Source organism: Chamaea fasciata, unplaced genomic scaffold (assembly GCF_029207755.1).
Source record: "Chamaea fasciata isolate MVZ Bird 193981 ecotype frontalis unplaced genomic scaffold, bChaFas1.0.hap1 SCAF_9, whole genome shotgun sequence".
NCBI lineage: Eukaryota > Metazoa > Chordata > Aves > Passeriformes > Sylviidae > Chamaea > Chamaea fasciata.
Genome location: NW_027094094.1, coordinates 2,537,194 through 2,556,935, shown reverse-complemented (window position 1 = coordinate 2,556,935; position 19,742 = coordinate 2,537,194). Strand labels below are relative to the sequence as shown.

Here is a 19,742-nt window from a genome sequence, read left to right as displayed (position 1 = left end):
CAGAGGGGGCTGGATACAGAAGTTAGTGGATCTTTTTCATCATGGAAAACTACAGAGACTGCTCTAAATGTTTGTTGGATAAGCTGCACCTTGAACTTCTCCTTGGGCTTCCAACTTGAGTTTATAAAAAAGATGAAACCCCTGGCCCAGCCCTGCTGAGTCACTTGAGAGATGATCCAGGGGCTGAAATTTGGGGACAGTTGGACTCTTCCTGCTCAGCTGTTTGCACAGACAGACTCTGAGAGATCCCTGTGCCAGTGGGAGGAGTTCCTGGAGGAGTCCAGCAGGAAAAGTCCTGAGTCAAAGCCCCCAGTCCTTTGTAGCCGAGCTCGTGATGCCATGCTGAGCACACAGCAAAAAGAGATCGTGGGGATAAAGCAGCTGAGGAGGAATATTTTAGGCAGAGAGGCCCAGACTGGATCATCTGATAACAAAATAGGGATATGGCACGCTTCAGGAAAGCTGTATTTTCATTTCACTGCCAAAGCATCTGTCCTGGATGGAAATGAGCAGTCTGGGCTTTTACAAATAGGGGGTTTGCACATTACGGGAGTGGAATGGGATGTTTCTTTTTCCTCAGACTCCTGCTGCAGGAAGGCAGATGAACATGAGCTTTTTTTTCTTTAACAATTTATACCTCAGGGGGGAAAAATAATTTAAAAAAAACCCTAAAATTTGATTTGGTTGTGTTCACCTGAGCTGCAGGAAGGAAAACTTCCTGGCAAGGACTGGAGAGATGTCACCAGCAGTGGTTCAGGGTCAGAGCTCTGCAGGCTTGGGGAGAGCACAGCTGCGGTCTGTGTTTGTGGGGTGGCAGAGGAAGCTCTGGGGGATGAGCCAGTGTGGGGTTAAGTGTGCTTGAGGAAGCCTTTACAGAAGCCTTGACAACCTGTCCTTCATTATTTATTGCTTTCATCTCCTCTGGACTCTAATTACTGAGCTCTTAGAACACATAAGTGTTACTGTTGGCTTTTTGCAGCTTGGGAAATTGCTTTTATGATGCTCAGGTATCCACTGGAGCTCTGCAGTGGTGAGAAATGTGTGTGCAGAGAACAGAACTAGGGAATGGATGGATAAATGTGGGAATTCTCAGAGAAGAGCGAGGGGATTCTGTGCGTCCTGCCTGGCAGAAATGTGTGCTCCTGTTACAGAGAACAAAACTATTGACATCCCTTGGCAGGAAAGACATCTCTCTAATTCTGTTGGTGAAACTGGAGCAACAGCAGAACACCACCTGAAGAAAGACTGTTTTGAGGAAGGAGAGTTGTTTGCCAAGGTTGTTTTGAGAAGAAGCTTTTTGGAGGAATTTTTCCTTGGGAAAAAGTCAGCAGCTGCTAGCAGGCTAAAACCTCTCTGACCCAGAAATATCAGGCGCACACTCTGGGCTCTGTGCAAAGGACAGGCACTTGCTGATGTCCTGAGGAGGGGAGGGAAAAGGAGGTAAAGGAATTGTTTAATCTTTTCTGAAGTTTGTTGTTGCAGGGGGTGGTTGTGGAGGCAGCCAGGGCAGCAGAGGGACAGAGCTCAGCTCCAGGGATGTGCTGGGAGAGCCAGGAGGGGAAAGGAGCACAGAAGGCACAGCTGGGATCTGCTGTGGACACTGCTGGGAACTGGGATGTGGGCTGGGCACACCAGGGTGGGGCACTGGGAGGGAATCTGAGGACAAGGAGATGCTCCAAAGGCTGGAGTGAAAAAAAAAGGATGGAACCCCTCTGGAGCCAGGCTGGGAGAGCTGGGGGGGGGCTCACCTGGACAGGAGAAGCTCCAGGGAGAGCTCAGAGCCCCTGCCAGGGCCTAAAGGGGCTCCAGGAGAGCTGGAGAGGGACTGGGGACAAGGGATGGAGGGACAGGACACAGGGAATGGCTTCAAACTGACAAAAGACAGGGGGAGATGGGATATTGGGTGGGAGAGTGAGGAGCTGGGCTGGAATTCCCAGAGCAGCTGTGGCTGCCCCTGGATCCCTGGCAGTGCCCAAGGCCAGGCTGGACACTGGGGCTTGGAGCAGCCTGGGACAGTGGGAGGTGTCCCTGCCCATGGCAGGGATGGAACAAGATGATCTTTGATTCCTTCCCAACCCAAAGCAGGCTGGAATTCTGGTGCTGTTGGAGACTTTGCTGAAGTTTTGTGGAAAAGGAATGATTTTAAAGAGCTAAGTCCCCAGGTGTTGTGCAGGAAGATCAGCAGATCTTGCTGGAGCAGTTTTAGGCTTTTCCCCCTGATTTTTATAAATACTGGGGAAGCTAAATAAGTGGAGACAAAGTGTGTTTGGAGAGAGATAAGAAGTTGCAAAGACTTAGACAGAAAATGAAGGTGCTTTTCATGAAACGAGGCAGATGCTTCTTTCACTCACCCCAGTGTTTCCATTTCTCCTTGCAAGAACTGGAATCTCCCTTTGTAGTTTATCACCATGGAGCAGAACTGCCACTGGAAATTTTCTCTGTGTTGTTCCCAACTTTTTGGGCTGGATATGCTGGATTTTTTTTTTTCCTGTCTGCTGGGGGAGTAGCCTTCAAGCTGACACAGAATGAAAGACTGCAGTCCTGTGTTCTTAGCGAGAATTCCTCTTTATCTATTCAAATATTTATGTCCTCGTGGAAGCTGATGAGCTGCTGTTGACTGTAGGTCTTCAGTTGTTTAGTGTTTTGCATTTAAATGGCTTCTTTTTTTTTAATTTGAATTTTTCAAGGTTCTGGCATGTGTGGGGGGAAAAAAAGTGTTCTCAAAGGAAAACTCTCAGAATTGTTCGAGGATTTACGGTTGTAGCGCACAAAAAGAAGTTTGGGATTTGTACTTCTTTTAGGATTATGGATATTCAAAGAGTCTTGGGTAGGGGAGAATTTATAGGGTTTATATATGTAAAAAAAACATTAAAAAGTTATTTTTAAATTGGCTGGTGCTACTTCAGCTGTGAATTTTTGCAATAAATAGGTAAAATTCCATGTGGTCTTGGAATGTGGTTTGAGCAGAGCTTTACTAGAACTTAAACTTGCTACAGCACTCTACTGGTGCTTATGCCTCATTTCTTTTGCCTTTTATACACTCAGATGTGTTGGAATTCAAACGTTGAGGAGCAAGAACGGCTAAAACCCACTTTCACCCCAGGCTGCAATCAGCCCTGTGGGTTTGAATTTGGGAAGGTGAACTGGTAAGTTTACCATGTTCAAAACAGCACAGGTGTTGTGGGGGTTCTTTAGAGTTGATGAAATAAAATTTTTCGGGATTTTTTGGGGTGTTTCAGTGCTGTCTGCAGTGGAGACAGACGTTTCAGGGCTGCCTTTTCCAGTTTTTGGAAAGGCGTGGGGGTTATCCAAGGTGGAGAGGGAAATCCAGGCAGTGATGTGGGCTGCCATGCTGCGCTTGTTCTCCGAGTAACAAAAATTCTCCTCTGATGCTGAGTGGCCGTGGGGCTGCAGCAGCTGCTTGGCAAGGAGAGGTTCCAGTTTGTTTTCCAAGCATCACTTTGACTTTGAGGGTTAAACCTGATGAAATCAGGTGAGCAGCGTTCGGTGGTGCGTGCATGCATTTTTAATGGTTACAAGTGTGCTGAGCCGTCCTGGGGTTATTCCTGTTTTCTGCTAATTGGTGCGTGATAATTATTTCCTCAACCTTCTCCTGCTGAAGCAGGAGCTCAGCTGGAGCCTGAGAATGATGTTTCAAGTGTGGATAAAACTGCAGATATTCCTTAGTCAGGGATTCCTGCAGCTCTTGGGAGGCAGAGAAGCTCCTCCTGCAGTGGAGCCCCTCTGACAGTTGCTGCTCTGATTTTATTTAGGATGGCTGGGAGCTCTGGATGATCTGAATTAAGGAGGTTGTGAGCTCTCTGTGTGTCTAAAATCATCCTGAGTGTGGCCACGGAGAGCTGGGGTGGAAGATGAGATCGTTTTTTAGTGTGAATTCCTCTGTGCCTGTCCGTCCTTAATAATTCTGCTCACTTCTAACACATTTCTCAGTGTCCACTCTGTGCTTTAATATCCAGCATTTATTGCTAAAGCCACAGAAAAGTACTGAAATGAAGGCAGGGAAACGTAAGGTGTTCGAGAAGAAAACGAGAGGCTGTATTAATGTGCAGGGCTTTTCCAACAGGTGGAATTCTTCATAAACGTCACTTCAGATTAGTTGAGTAACAAAAATGCAACTGTGGACTGAAGTTCCTGGGTCTCTTGGAATCTGTGGGGGAAATAGCTCCAGGAGATATTTATTTGTCATGGTTCTTTGGGCCGGTTTTCACTGAATTTGAGCTGGTTTACCCTGAGTTTGGGCTGGTTTACACTGAATTTGGCTGAGTTTGGGCTGGTTTGGGCTGAGTTTGGGCTGAGTTTGGGCAGGTTTACCCTGAGTTTGGGCTGGTTTACCCTGAATTTAATGCTGCTTTGCAGATGGGATAAAAACTGCTTTAGTCTGTGGGCTGTGTATCTGCTCTAGGCCGGGGCAAATCTAAAATAGGGTTTAGGTGTTCCTGGATATTGTTTGATCCAGCTGCTGACTGAGCTTAATTAGGTTAGGATGAGTTTAATGGAATGGCACCCAAGATAATGCTGGGGTGGAAGGGAGGTGCTTTGTCGAACGGCACAAAAGACGAAAATTAACATTAAAATAACCTTCTCAAATGGAGTTGGGTAAAACAAATTTATTGCTTTGTCAAACAAAAGGGTTCAGGAGAATATCCTGACTTTGGCACCGAGGTTTTGTGCTTAATTTGGAGGCCAGGCTGATGGAAACGAATGGCTTTGGAAAATGACAGTTTTAAATTAAGGATTTTTTTTTTTTTTTCTTTTATGGACTACAAAGAGCTGAACTTAAACCCCAGAAAAAAAAAGCTGTGGTGTTCTGCTCAGAATACGTTTTGTTTAATGCTTTGCAAATGTCATTTGGTCAATCTAATGACAACTTTAAGCTGGGTTTGTTTTTTTTTTTTTTTTAACAGCTACTGCGAAGAAGCCTTTGTGACATTTCTTTTTGTCATTCCATTTATAAACCCAAGAATGGGATAATTTTCCATTGTTGCACGATTCTTTTTCTGTCCTGCTTTCTTTTCACTCACCAGTGACCTACTGTAATTATCACCGAGGTGATTTCACTTTTGTATTAGTTAAGAGATCTCTCCGTATTCTCATCTGTGTAACAAACAAAAGTAAAGGAGTAAAACTCATTTTTCTGTCTGTTATCCATAATTATATCAGAAATACTTATTAAGGTTGCCCTGTCTTATTTTAAGGTGCTTTTATTTGCCCGATGACATAAAGAAAAGGCTTTTATTTGTCCTCTCATCCTTTTGTGAAGAAATTAAATTTTTCCTTGAAAAGCAGCTCCTCCTGGCAGTTTTAGCAGTGGGGCCACTTTCTGTCCCAATAAATAAATGAAGCTTACTGTTATTTAAAGATTCGAGTGTCAAAATGAAGTTTTTTGAGGTTTGAGGGTTTTCCCCACTCAGCAAAAAGCTGCGGAAAAAATTCCTTTCAGAGAATGCAGATCAATAATTCAGATCAACTTCAAATCATAGAAGCTCCTTGAACTTTTAGATCTGGGCAATGTGCTAATTTTGCTCTTGGTAGATCCCATTCTTCACCCATTTTTGTCTCTTTAAACCTGTCCGGAAATGAATTATTAGTGAGAAAAGAGTAGCATGGGACTCTTCATTGATGTTCAGGGGGCCACTGTTGAGAATAACAATTCCATTGCTCCTGATTTTATTTATTCTGGCCTTTTTGAAGGTTTTTTTATTTTTCCCCCTCAAATGATCTTTTGGTACCAACACTGACTTTGTTCCTTCCACACAAACGTGATTTTCCCTGCCAGCTCTGGACGAGTTTAAGAGCACACAATTAATCAGCTGTTAAATCAATTGATGTTCAGAGGGGCCACCGTTGGGAATAACAATTCCATTGCACCTGATCTTACTTGTTTTGGCTTTTTTACCACATCTGAAGGGTTTGTTTGTTTGGTTTTTTTTCATTCCAATGATCTTTTTGATACCAACACTGCATTTGTTCCTTCCACACCAACGTGATTTGGCTGGCAGTGGTGGAGAAGTTTAGGAGAACACAATTAGCTCTGAAGTCATTAGAAGCCCATCAGTGAATTTACCTGAAAGGTTGCACAGGATGATTTAGGGAATGATTTCAGGGATGGTTTAGGGAATAAGTTGCAATTAGTCCGTGGCAGGATAAATCCTGGGAATTGCCATCCCCTGCGCTGGCTGTTCAGAGAGCTCTGGCCATCAATTATTGCTTGATTTTATTCCATTTAAGGCAAAGCTTTGACTTTTCTGGCCCTGATCGTTTGCACTTAGTGAGCTGTGTTTCTTGGCCCACTTAATTGCCTTTTTCACAGTTTTTAAAGGCATCCTTGAAGCACTGAGCAGCTCCATGGCTTCTCTTGGCAGCTCCTGCTTGGAGGGAGTGTCAGCTCATGGTTCTTCCCATCCTTTCTGAGGAATAACTCCTTTCACACACAGCTCAGGTGTTCATGAAGGGGAAATTCATGTGTATTTGTGTGCTTGGGATGTAGAGGATGAGCCACCAGAGTGTTCTGAGTTGGCTTCAGCCTATCGTGGCTTGGCTGATGTCACGCTGAGCCACGTGAATCACAGCCTGGGCAAAAAAAAATAAAACCCCAAAACCACCCCAGAGCCAGCAGAACGGTGAGTGTGGGAGGAAGTTCAGCTCAGGGAGAGTATATCCATTATTCATGCCACACACTGGCTCATTGCTGCTTTCACTGCTTTTCATCCTTCCCCTTTGCTGCTTTATTTGTGTGCTTTGTAGTACTGGAAATGACTGATTTTGTGACTTGATAAGGGTGGGAATAATTTGTCACTGGTTTCGCACAAAGAGAGGAGCCCCTTCGGGCAGTCAGGTTTTTATTGCAGCCCAGCTTGAAGCCGTGTGTAATTATTGAGAGTGTGTGTGAGGCTGATCTTGGCAGCTTTGGGTGTGCTTCTCGTGTGATCACAGGGAAATTACTGCAGGAACCTGTTGGACTGAACATTAAGGTTCCTCACTGCTGTGGTTCTTTTATGCTGGTTGGAATTTTCAAGTGGTTAAGGCGTCCCTGTGTAACCGTGGAATTGAGATTTTTTTTTGGGCTTAGTTTGCTGTGTGCTTCTTGTGGAAATGAGGAATTCGAACCCTTGTCCAGCGCTGATCAAGAGTGAAAAGTAATTAATTTAATTTCTTTAAATGGGAGGGGAAAAAAAAGAAACAAACCAGATGCTTATTTGTTTTTTCCTCATGTTACATGGAAAAGACGAGCAGGTTTATTTTTTTTTTAATCTGCTGAATTTCATATTCCTCATTTATGCATTGCAGTGTCCTGGGAATAACCAGCATTGCAATGGAACTGCTGCTCACAGAAAATCTACTGCAGCTTGAGCAGAGTAGGATCTACAGCGAGAGCTGCTCTTCTACATGATTTAATAATACCAATAAAGAATTATTTCAGCAGCCCTTTGGCTTAGACTGATACTGATCTAATCACGGAGCTGCACAGCCTCATGGTCTGATCATCTTGTCACATAATCGAGCCAGCTGAGGTGGGAAATCGGGAGATATACTCCCAGAGTCTTCTTTAAATCTCCAGAATTAAACTTTAATTGGTTTGTCCATAAAGCAGACCCTCAGTTGCTGCTAATTGTTGCAGCTACAAGCCGTAAATGGGTGTTGTAAATAGTTTTACCCCACAGTAGTTCATGGGAGCCGTTCAAGTGATCATTTTTACGCCGGGTGTGAAATTTTAATTCAGGGTATAAAATGCCAGCTCTCTTTTTAAGACGTGTTACTAAACATTTATGGCTGCGTGCATGTGAATGATCAGCAAATAAACCCCCGATGCTGCCTGTGCTTCCTCACTGGTCATGAGAGCCCTCATCCATCACTGCTCCATTTGCACAATTCCTGAGTCCCCAGCTCAGGAGTCCTTTCGGCAGATGTGGGGATGTTTGATGATCCAGCTTCAGTGGATTGTGATTGAAAATTGGGCGCTCTGAAATCTTCATCCAGCCCAGGGATCGGCTGGGGGTTCCCTTTGGAGAGGAATCTCAGCCTTGGTGGCCTCTGGAGGTTCTCCTTGGGTCTCACCAAACCGTTGATTTGTGGCTGTCAAGATCTCTGGGGTTGGGTGTGAAATACAGGAATTGTGGCAGGAAAAGGGAGTTCTTGGAAAAGAAAGGAGTGGGTTTGTGTTTGCTCCTCAGGACTCTTCTGCTGTGGCTCTTCTACCTGTAGAGACCCCTGGGGATGGAATGTGTCCAGCCTGGGGGGTGTAAATGACAATCATTTCTCACAGCACAGAGAGGGTTGGGTTGGAGAGATTTTAAAATCCATCCAGTGCCACCCCTGCCATGGCAGGCACACCTTCCACTGTCCCAATGTCCAGCCTGGCCTGGGACATTCCAGGGATCCAGAGGCAGCCAGAGCTGCTCTGGGAAGTCCATCCCCGCTCCTCCCCACCCTCCCAGGGAACAATTCCTTCCCAGTATCCCATCCAACTCTGCCTCTTTCCAGGCAAAAAAATACACCTGTTATCAAACCATTTGATTTAATCAATAAAACACAAGGTAAGGCAGACAAGTCTGGCTGTTCTGGTTTATATTTCAATTACTCTGCGATTTTTTTTTCCTCGTCTGGTGCTCAGTGCATGCGATAACTACGATTTGTTCCAAAGAAAAAGATAAGAGGAGTAAAAATTCCTACAAACAGTTAAAATATTAAACATCTGTTTATATCTTCCGAGCTCTTTCATGTGCTGTGCAGTGGCAGCTGCGAGTTCAAGGGGAATTGGGAAGAGCCAGGGTTTCATGAGTGGCTACCAAGAATTTACTGCAGGGAAGAAAAATGCTAATTAGGTGTTTTGTTTAATTTTTTAGCGGAGTAAAAATTAAACCCAAACAACTCCAGCATGGCTGAGGAGGAGGAGGATGGGAAAGTGCTCAGCAGAAGATGGGGATAAAGGGATTAGAGGAACCAAAAGGTTTCTGTGAAATGTTGGAAGGAGCTTATAAATCTCTAATTTTGGTCGAAGTTTCCCCAGTTCATGAACATTTCATGCCTCTGTCTTCTTTTAAATCAGTTTAAAAGTTTAATTTTCACTGAGTTTCAGCTCAGGTGCCACAGAAAATGGTGAAACCAAAGCCACCTCCTCGTGGGTGATTCTCTTCTTGCAGTCTTTGCATCGCCTTTAGCACATTAATTTTGTTAATTTGGGGTTTTTGGTGTGGTTTTTTTTTTTTTTTTTTAGGGGGCAGCACTTAAATACTTGCCAGCAATTGTCAACGATGTGAAATTAGTGTTTGATCCGAAGGAACTCAGGTGAGTAGAGTTAATTAAGTGTGGAATGTTAATTTTATATAAATCTTTACTTATAAAAATGCATATTAAATATACACACAAATATAAAAACACATATAAATATGGAAATATTAATAATATAAAATAACATTAATATATGATATACAATATATAACATATTATATAATTACTATTAATATAATATATACTATTAATAATACGTATAAATATGGAAACATGCACTATATATTTTTCTCTGTTACTACTATCTATATATGCTGTATCTAAAGATACAAAAATATGTAAAAATATGGAAATATCTACTGAGACTGTGTAACCCTTAAAAATACCTGCAAGGGACAAAAAAAAATGTATTAAAACCAAAGTGATAAAACTTCTCAGGTGATCCATATTTCACTAAGGGCCTGTTTTTTAAAAACGATGTCTAACAATTGCCTGACAAACTTTGCAGTACAAACAATTAGCAAGAATTAATAATAATCAGGCAAATGCCATCAAAACCCTTCAGCTGGACCATGATGCTTCACTCTTTCAAGTATAAATTTCCTGTAAATAATAAAATAATAAATAATTTAGTGAACCCTATTGCTGGATTGATGTCTCAGTAGCTCATAAACACGGCAGTGTTGTTAGTAAATTGAAAGGACGAAAAGAGAATGTTTAAGAAAAAAACCCAGCATTGAAAACAAATAAAAACTGGTATTTTAGGAGAACTTTTAGCTTAAAGAGAAGAATACAATTTTATTTTTCATGGTGCTGTTACAAACTGAAAAACCCCACATTTTAAATCTGATTTTACTGCGCAAACCCTTCTAACTTTTGTCTGGTTTTATTTCTATGGTCTCGATATGCCAGAAGGAGGAAAAGAGTTAAAGTAGGGGTAAAGGAATTTAATATAATTTAGTCTCATGTTCCAGTGGCCTGAGAAACCTGGAATTTACCTTCTGCTTGCCTGGACTGTGAAGGGTTTTACATCTACACTTCCCTGGGCTTAGGAAGTCCAGATTTGTAGAGTTTCTGGACTAAATAATAATTTTGGTATGTGACAGGAAAATTCCTGAGAAAAGAGAAAGGAAAATGCAGGATTTGGCCTGTTTTACCCCAAATATTACATTTTTCCTTTGGTGTTACCTATGCAAATTGCAATTAATACTGGGAGTATTTAAATTGAGGCTGGCTTCTAATTAGAAGTGAAGTCTCAATAGGAAAAGCAAAGAACCCAAGATTTTAGGAAGGGATTCAAAATTATTGAAAAGTCTTTGTCAATATTCAGCTGATGAGTGTGATGGTACCTTATCCTAAAATGTCCATGACTGGGGGGTTTTTTTAATGGTTAATTTTTTTATTGGTAGCTTACAATGTTAATTATCACCTTATTTTTGGCATCCATTATCACAAACGTGAGGCACAGGCAAGGAAAACTTGAAACCTAAATAAATGAAATTAAATGAAACACAGAGGGAGAGTCTAAAACCGAGATACAATGGAGGGGACAAAAGAAATTACATTAAAAACGAAAGAAATTTGTTGAAAACTATTCATGATTCTCTGTTTTAATTTTTTTTTTACGTCCCAAAAAAATTGAGTTTGCTCGTCCTAAAGCATGAAGCTGTGTGTCCGATTCTTTATTCCTGGATGTTTTTTCCATGGCTGAAGGGGGGGGGGGGGGGGAAGTTTAATGGATTTATGGATTTTAAATTTAATTTTAATGGGTTTTTTGCTTTCCGTATGCGTGTGCAGCAAGCTCTTCACAGAGTTCATCCTGAACGTGCCCGTGAGCCGCCTGACCATCCAGAAGCTCTACTGCCTCATCGAGATCGTGCACAGTGACCTCTTCACCCAGCACGGTGAGCAGGAACAATTCCAGGGAATTATGGAATTCCTGGAATTCCCTGTCTCTGCCCTGTCCCTTCTGCCAGCCCTGTGTTCCATTGGAAGGACAAAATTTAAAATGGAAACCCAAGAGTGGTTTGGGTGGGAAGGGACCTTAAAGCCCATCCAGTGCTTCCCAGTGATTGGAGGGCACCTTCCACTACCCCAGGCTGCTCCAATCCCCATCCAGCCTTTCCTTGGGCATGAGGAAAATCCTAATGGACACTGCAGGGTACAAATGGTAAAGACGTGAAAGTGCAAAATGACAAAAAAACCCTTTGTAGTGGTTTGAAAGCAAAACCGGTGAGAGGCTCCAAGTCAGAAATAGAATTTAATAGGAAGAGGAAAAAAAAAGAAGTCAAATAATATAAATGCAATTAAACAAAAGACCAGTGACAGAGTCAGAATACAGTCTGACGCCCTGTTGGTCAGGGTGTCAGAAACAGTCCAAAGTAAGCCCTCCTGGAGTGGCAGATGTGGTCCTGTTGGAAGCAGAGATGGTCCTGTAGAGAAAAAGTGTCCAGAGATGGGTCCAGTCTTCCTTTGGGAGTTCCCTGGGAACACTGGATGACTGGTGACACTTGTGGCTTCTTTTTATCTAGGTGGAAATCGTTTGGCTCCTCCTCCCTGGGTGGAGCATCTCACAATGGGATGATGTAATGTGTCCTATCATTGGTGAGCTTTAATGGCCCATTAACAGGAGATAAGGAACACTGGGATGATGTAATGTGTCGTATGATTGGTGAGCTTTGATGGCCCATTTACAGGAGATAAGGAACTCTGGGATGATGTCATGTGTCATGTCATTGGTGAGCTTTGATGGCCCATTAATAGGAGATAAGGAACACTGGGATGATGTAATGTGTCGTATGATTGGTGAGCTTTGATGGCCCATTTACAGGAGATAAGGAACACTGGGATGATGTGATGTGTTGTATGATTGGTGAGCTTTGATGGCCCATTTACAGGAGATAAGGAACTCTGGGATGATGTCATATGTGATGTCATTGGTGAGCTTTGATGGCCCATTAACAGGAGATAAGGAACACTGGGATGATGTAATGTGTTGTATGATTGGTGAGCTTTGATGGCCCATTTACAGGAGATAATGAACACTGGGATGATGTAATGTGTCGTGTCATTGGTGAGCCTTGATGGCCCATTAACAGAAGATATCCCCATGTAGTTAATGGGAGGGTGAGCAGAGATAAGAAACACTGCCCCACTTGGTTTTAACAGCTGGCTTGTCATCAGAAAGGCAGTCACCCCCTCGCTCCTGGAGTTACAACAAATAAAGAAAAAACACCTCCCCACCCAGGTTTCAACAGATGGAATAGAATAAACTTTTTTTTTGGTTACATAAACCAAGACACCATTCGATCCGTTATTTTAAAAGGGCACGAAGCAGCCACGTGATTGTTGTAACTTTGTGTTGGGGTTTATCAAAAATCATTAATTCAGCTTTTTGTGCCCAGTGAACTCGCGTGGGGGAAGCGAAGGTTTTTGATGTCGTCTCTGCCTTGAAGCTGTTCCCTGGCTGCAGGAAAGCAGCACAGAAACCTTTCAGAGGGTGCTGTTCATCCATGCCTTGTTATTTGCTGCTTTCCCATTAATGGGCCAGTGAAAGAGAAGTTCAGGCACTTGTCCTGCAGATTTCTTCCTTTGGGGTGCAACACTTGATTCTTTTTCAGGCTGGCTGCAGGTTAAACTGAGCCAAACAAAGTGTTTGTGTGCCGTCAGGGAAGGTAATGAGGGAGCAAATAGGCACTGGTTCAGTGGCAAAGGAGGTTTGGAAGGATTTCTGCTCTCAGATCACTAAAGCTGAGGCTGCTGAGTGCTTGTGAAACAAATTTTACTGGTTTTAATTTAAAAAAATCGTGGTGGATTGGGCATTGTGGTGGTTTTATACCACTCTTAAAATCTCTGAGAAACAGTTTACCACCGTGGGTAGGAATTCTGTAGGGACAGCAAGTCCAGATTTTGTCTTCACTTCTGAAATGATTTGAAATTATTCAGCCCTTAAGTGCTGGATTTTCAAGAACGAAAAGGAGGAATCCAGGTGGAGTTGCTGGTGTTGGGGCCTGGGTATAATGGTGTCCCCAAGAATAATTTAATGTTTCCTGGGTAGAGCTGTGCATCAGTGTTAATGATCTGCTTCTTTCATTCTCAGCTCACTGTCTGTGTAATAATTTCCCCTTCTCCTGGCTGATCTCAGGTTGCCAGGACTTTGGGGCAGAAGTCAGTGTTATCAGGGATCATCCTTTACTCTGCTGGGGAGGAAGAAATGGAGATAACTCAGAGGGAACAAGAAATGGAGTGTAAAACACACTCCTGACAAAGGCTAGAGGGGCACGTGGTGCATTTACCGTATTAATCTTCACCTTCCTTTATTGAGGCAGTTCCAGTTTCAGAGGGGGAGGTAGGAACCGTGTGTGTGGCTGGTTTGTTTTTTAAACCTGACTGCCAAACTCAGCCCTGCAGGGCGCAGGGAATGGTGAAGTCCAATATTATTGAGCTGCTGAGACATTTAAAAGGATCCATTTTAATGGGAGGGTGATTAATCAGGGCCCAGGCCAGGTTTGCTGACAGAACAATGCGGCTTAATGGCTCTGAGATCTTATCAGGAGGCTCCTAAGCCGGGTTTTGCTGTCACTGCCTGTTAGGAATGTCCTAAATCCAGCAGCCTTTGGTCTGGCTGGGATGGGGTTTCCAGGCAGGAGCACTGACCCAAACCACTCTGGGATTCCCATGGATGTCTTGGGGTTCTTATTCAATAAACAGAGTGTGGCCTTAAAATCTTCTCTTGCCGTTGGTGTCAGAGAATCCCAGACTGCTTTGGGTTGGGAGGGACCTTAAATCCCACCCAGTGCCACCCCTGCCATGGCAGGGACACCTCCCACTGTCCCAGGCTGCTCCAGCCCCAGTGTCCAGCCTGGCCTTGGGCACTGCCTGGGATGGAGCTGCCACAGCTTCTCTGGGAATTCTATCCCAGCTCCTCCCCACCCTCCCAGGGAAGAATTCCTGCCCAATCTCCCATCCAGCCCTGCCCTCTGGCAGTGGGAAGCCATTCCCCGTGTCTTGTCCCTGCATCCCTTGTCCCCAGTCCCTCTCCAGCTCTCCTGGAGCCCCTTTAGGTCCTGGTAGGGGCTCTGAGCTCTCCCTGGAGCTTCTTCTCTCCAGGTGAACATTCCCAGCTCTCCCAGCTTTTCGTCTCAGGAGAGGGGCTCCGTCTCTCTGATCTTTTCACTGTAATTCTACATCATCATCATTCTCTGAAGTTCGTGTTTGAAGCCTCGGTTATTCTGGGAACCTTTCATAAACACTCAAATTCACTTGAAAAATCAATCAACCCCCTATCCACCTTTTTGAGGTTTAGATTTTCCCGTCCCTTGCTCTCTGGGTTGGAGTTCATTACTAAAATGTTACCTGCCCTTCGTGCTTCTCACTGATTCAGGAATTTTAAACTGACAGGGAATACTTTCGTATAAGCTGTCAGCTGATCCTGGATCCTGTTGCACAAATGAGATTTTCTTTTCTGAAAGCAATATGCACTACAGCATTGTGGACTTAGGGTAGGCTGGCACATGCACAGGAAAATTTCATCAGCCTCTTTCTGGTGGAGAAAAAAAAAGGCTCCAATTCTTTGCTCTGAGAGGTCAAGGAAGATTTATTTGTGTCTCCAGAGGAATTAAAATTCAAAATAAATGAATTTGTGAAGCTTGAAGGATTTGGGGGTGAGAGGGGTGGGTGTGTGAAGCAGTTTGCTGAAGCATTTTGCTTTAGTGATGTTGTTGAGTGATGGATGATTCAGTGGGAAATCTGGAGAGTTTGGGACCTTGGATCAGAGTGGAGTCTGGCGGTGGGATTTGTGTGTCTTTAAAAAAAAAAGATGTAAAATATAGTTGTGAATTTCATTTTATATATTTATAACCACAAATATGAGTATGTTGTAATTATATAAATAATGTTTCCATTTAGAAGTAAACGCATATATAAATAAATAACATTTATCCCTACCACCATATAATAACATAATACATATAATCTTACATCAATTTTCACTCCACTACATAAAAATTAACCAAAAAGACGTAAATGTAATTTTTCCCTGAGTGTGGAGCAGTTTAATAACAATTTAGTGGATATTTCCAGTGCTCATGGCTTGGGAGTTAAATGAAGTGTCCTGTCCTTGCAAAGGTCAAGGTTTTGGTTTGTGTAAACCGTGATTTGTCTGATTTGTTTTGTCCTATGGAGTTGTTTGGGTTCTCTGTTGCTTTGTTTTCCAAATGACTTCCAGCTGATTGCCAAGTGAGCTGTGGAGCTGCTGGAGTTTGAAAGAGAAAATCCAGGGATTTTTCCATGAGGAATTGGAGTCTATTGAATGGTAGTAGACAACACCCAGCATTTATGAGGGTCCTTGTTGTTCAGTTATGACTCAACTCAGGAGCTCTGTGGTGGAAACTGAGCACAGGTTCATTTTTTTTTGGCCGCATGAGCTAAATGAGCCATAAAATAAATGGATTTATCAGTGTCCCAAGAAACAAAACGTTTTTAATGACACAAATTTATGGTGTTTATTCACTTGTGCTCATTGAAGGCTTTCCTTGGGTGCTGCTAATTGATAATTCCTGCTGAGCATCCTTTGGTGCAGATGAATACTTTATTTCTCTGTGACATTAGATCACCGCGGGCTGGACTTTGCTCTAGAACAGATGTGGAATTATCATTGCCTGTGATCATTGTGCAGCAGGTCCTGAGCTGGTTTGGGAGCAGGAACTGAAGTTCTGGACCATGAGTGTTCCCCGTTATTGAGGGCTGGGAGCTGTTTGTGGCAGGCAGGGTGATGGGATTTCACCTTCCCTCCTCTGTGTTCCCGAGTGGTCAATGCAGAGTCCATCAGCTCCCTGTTTTCCAAAACAGTTCATGGCAAAGATGCCCTGAAAATCTCGTCTCCCTGTAGGGGATGTCACCACAGCACTGGGGTGGTTGAAGCATCACAGGACCATGGAATGGTTTGGGTTGGAAGGGATCTTAAATCCCACCCAGTGCCACCCCTGCCATGGGCAGGGACACCTCCCACTGTCCCAGGCTGCTCCAAGCCCTGTCCAGCCTGGCCTTGGGCACTGCCAGGGATCCAGGGGCAGCCACAGCTGCTCTGGGAATTCCATCCCAGCCCTCCCCTCTCTCCCATGGAACAATTCCTGCCCAATCTCCCATCCCTCCCTGCCCTCTGGCAGTGGGAAGCCATTCCCTGTGTCCTTCACTCCAGATTCTCTCCTCTCAGGGAGTTGTGCAGAGCCAGAGGGTTCCCCCTGAGCCTCTTTTTCTCCTGACTGAGCCCCCCCGGCTCCCTCAGCTGCTCCTCATCAGCCTTGGGATGATTTTGTGCAGTTCCCAGCCCATTTTGTTTCCCCCCACGTTTATCACCAGCCCCAGGTGGGAGCTGAGGAGCCCTGGCAGCTCCAGCCAAGGGAATGGAGTGCTCTGTGCTGGTTGTGTAATTCCAGACCAAGCACTGGGACAAATCAGCGTGTTTTCCCTTTCTCAGAAATCCATCCTGACTGCCTCCCCCATTGATCAGAGCCACTCCAGCCAGTGGAACTCAGAGGTGACTCAGATATTAAACTGATCTTTGCCCCCTCCCTCCCTCCCTCCCAGTGGGGCTTAGCAGGGCCCTGGAACATTCTCAACCTTCTAATTAGGGGCCTTTTAAGTTACTGAAGACTGATTCACCTGGCAGGCTTTGCAAAGCCATGTTCTGTGCCTTTCCTGGGGTGCTCAGCAGCTGGGCTTGGGGGTTCCTCCCCTCCCCTGCATTTGGGGACAGTTCACATTACACGACCCCTCTGCCCTGGGGGGGGGGTTTGCCTAATCTGCTGTTTCTTTTCCGTGTTAGTCCAGAACTCAGGGAGCAACATTTCCCGAAGTTTCCCAGATGCAGAGGCACAAGGCTGGGATGACAGAGCATCTCTGGGGCAAATCTGCAGAGCCAAGCTGCTCACTGGGCTGACACTTACATGGATAATTAGTCATTGATTTTGACCTGGTGATTCCCTCCATGTAGGAACACTCTGAGTACTTGAGCAAGGAAAAGAATTTTTTCGGTTTTTTTTAGTAGTAGCAAATGGTCAAAGGTTGGAGCAGTTCAGAGGCAGAGGTTTGTGAGGTGAGGTTTTGGTTGAAAAGCTGGAAGTTAATTTATTTTTCCTGATTTTTCTTTTTTTTTTTTTTGCGTGTCTTATGTAAGCGCTGAAGCACATCAGCCTGAAGGCCCTGAAAGCTGTGTTTGTAACCTCGTGTTTTGTGTGCAGACTGCAGGGAAATCTTGCTGCCAACAATGACAGACCAGCTCAAGTATCACTTGGAGAGACAGGAAGATTTGGAGGCTTGCTGCCAGTTGCTGAGTAACATCCTGGAAGTGCTCTACAAGAAAGACGTGGTGAGTGCAGGGTGACTCCGTGATCAGGAACACTTCACAGAAATTGTTTTAGTGAAGTGAATTAAGCAGGTAACTCTTGAAGCTTTAGAGTTGTTTTTTTTTTTAATTTTTCTTTTATATAACCTCCTCACCAGCCTTTTCTAATTCCTAATTTTCCAGTGATGAAGATGTGTTGTGTGGCATCTCACACATCACACCAGGCACAGCACTTGTTGTTTCTGAGGCACGTCCAGTCCAGCCTTTCTGCTTAGATAATGAATAAATAAATATCCTTAGGAGTTAAACCTTCCTCATTTGCTGTGCCTTGCCTCTCCCAGGTGGAAAATGTTTTGTTTTGGTGCTTTTTCTTTTCTCCCATGGGCACTTTGGGCAACGTGCATTTGAGTTGTATCGTTGCTGACATGGTTCCCAGACGTGCAGCATGTACAATATCCCTTTTTATTGCATAATAGGCTCTTTTTTGCTTTCTCTTGACCTCAACAAACGTACAAATATTGGTGCTTTGCCAGAGAGCTGCAGTGATTTGATGCTCTCCTAAAAATTTGGGCTGCTGCTGCTGCTGCCTGAACCTTCAGTGCTGTGTAGAATCATACACTAATTCAGCTGGAAAGGACCTCGGGGGTCAGCTACTCACATCCTCTCTGGCATCTTATTTAATCGAGGTTTTTTTGGGTTTTGCTCTGATTTTTGTTTGTTTTTGGAAGTAGCTCTGTGTGGCTGCTTCAGAGAGGGGGTTGTTTTACAGGAGGAATTTGGTTCTGGCTGCTCCTGTCACTCTTTGTTGGCTGCTTTTTCTCTCCGTGGTAGGAACTCACCTGCAGCTCCGCCCTCTCCCAGGCTGATCCTGGCAGCAGGGCCAGCTCCTGGGTGAGTTTGTGCTGGTGATGGATCGTCCTTCCAACACGCAAATCTATTTTTCATCCATAAAGTAAAAGACGGGAGCGAAGCTCATCCGTTTCTTTCTCCTTGTCGTGTTCTTGGCTTCGTTTTTTGCCCATCATTCTGTGTGAAGTTTCTGGACTTGTCCTTAAAAGCTGCTTGGAATAAATATTCCATTTTAACTCTTTCAAAAGCAGTGATAGATTGCTTCTAATACTGACTGAAATTGGCAGTTCCTTAATGAAAGTTTTGCTTTGCTTTTCTCTTCCTTTTAATTGAGCTGTGGCAGAACAGCTCCTTCCCTCCCCACCAGTCTGGGAATGCCTGTGGGGGTTTGATGTTGGAAAAATGACTTGGGGGAAGAAAATTAATGGGTAACTAAATGTCATAGGCTGCTTTTCTAAAGTCTTGGCTTTTCATTGACGTTGCAACAGCACATTTTAATTTATCAGTAACGTGTATCACCATAATAACGCTTCGTTGAAGTGGGAGACTCCTTTTGATCAACAGCAGGTGATGTTTTATTGAATTTCCAGCAGACAGGTGGGTTGAAAGGCAACACAAACGTCGTGTTGGTGTCTGTTGTTTGTGGTTCTCAGTGATTTATTCCTTGTCCTCAGGGCCCCACACAACGCCACGTCCAGATCATCATGGAGAACCTGCTGAGGACAGTGAACAGGACTGTGATTTCCATGGGACGGGACTCCGAGCTCATTGTGAGTAAACTCAGACACCTCTGTCACATCTTCCTGGGCCTGCCTGTAATAGGATTGCAGTCCCAGGTGACCCAAAGCAATCAAAACCTCCTCTTTCCCTCTCTCTGTGTGCTCAGGAAGCTGGAAAGCACTGCCTGGTAATTTTGCTGTGGTTGACACAGGGGGAAGAGCAAAACAACAAGAAAAAAAGCTTGAAAAATATCTGTGAGGAGGTGATTAGGCAGGATTGATATCTGTGTGCACCAAAATGATGTAGTATTGGTAATTAGCCAGCTGAGAATTGTGAAAATGAGACTTGGCTGTTGTTACTGCATTACAAGCATTTACTTGTCTTGTTGACTTAAATTGAGATAACCAAGGTAAGTGTTCAGATGACTGAAGAGCAGAGCCCAGAATTATGTTTAGAGGAAGGACTTATACAAGCGACCCTCTGGACTTAACACTGTGATTTCAAAGCCTTACACTTGAATTTCTCCACTGATAATCAATTAATGTTGGAGTAAATAATGAAAAAAATAGTGCGGGCTGTT

At 44.0% G+C, this 19,742-nt stretch overlaps 1 protein-coding gene across 3 annotated transcripts in view; it reads left to right on the top strand.

Annotated features, from left to right (window-relative positions):
* The window catches only part of DOCK1 (dedicator of cytokinesis 1), a 267,474-nt gene that overhangs the window by 64,710 nt on the left and 183,022 nt on the right, over window positions 1-19,742 (top strand). For all 3 annotated transcript variants that reach the window (XM_066190723.1, XM_066190724.1, XM_066190722.1), the window contains exons 24-27: window positions 9,236-9,306; window positions 11,047-11,153; window positions 17,490-17,617; window positions 19,117-19,212. In XM_066190723.1, the coding sequence (XP_066046820.1) occupies window positions 9,236-9,306; window positions 11,047-11,153; window positions 17,490-17,617; window positions 19,117-19,212 (402 nt within the window). The remainder of the gene's footprint in view (window positions 1-9,235; window positions 9,307-11,046; window positions 11,154-17,489; window positions 17,618-19,116; window positions 19,213-19,742) is intronic.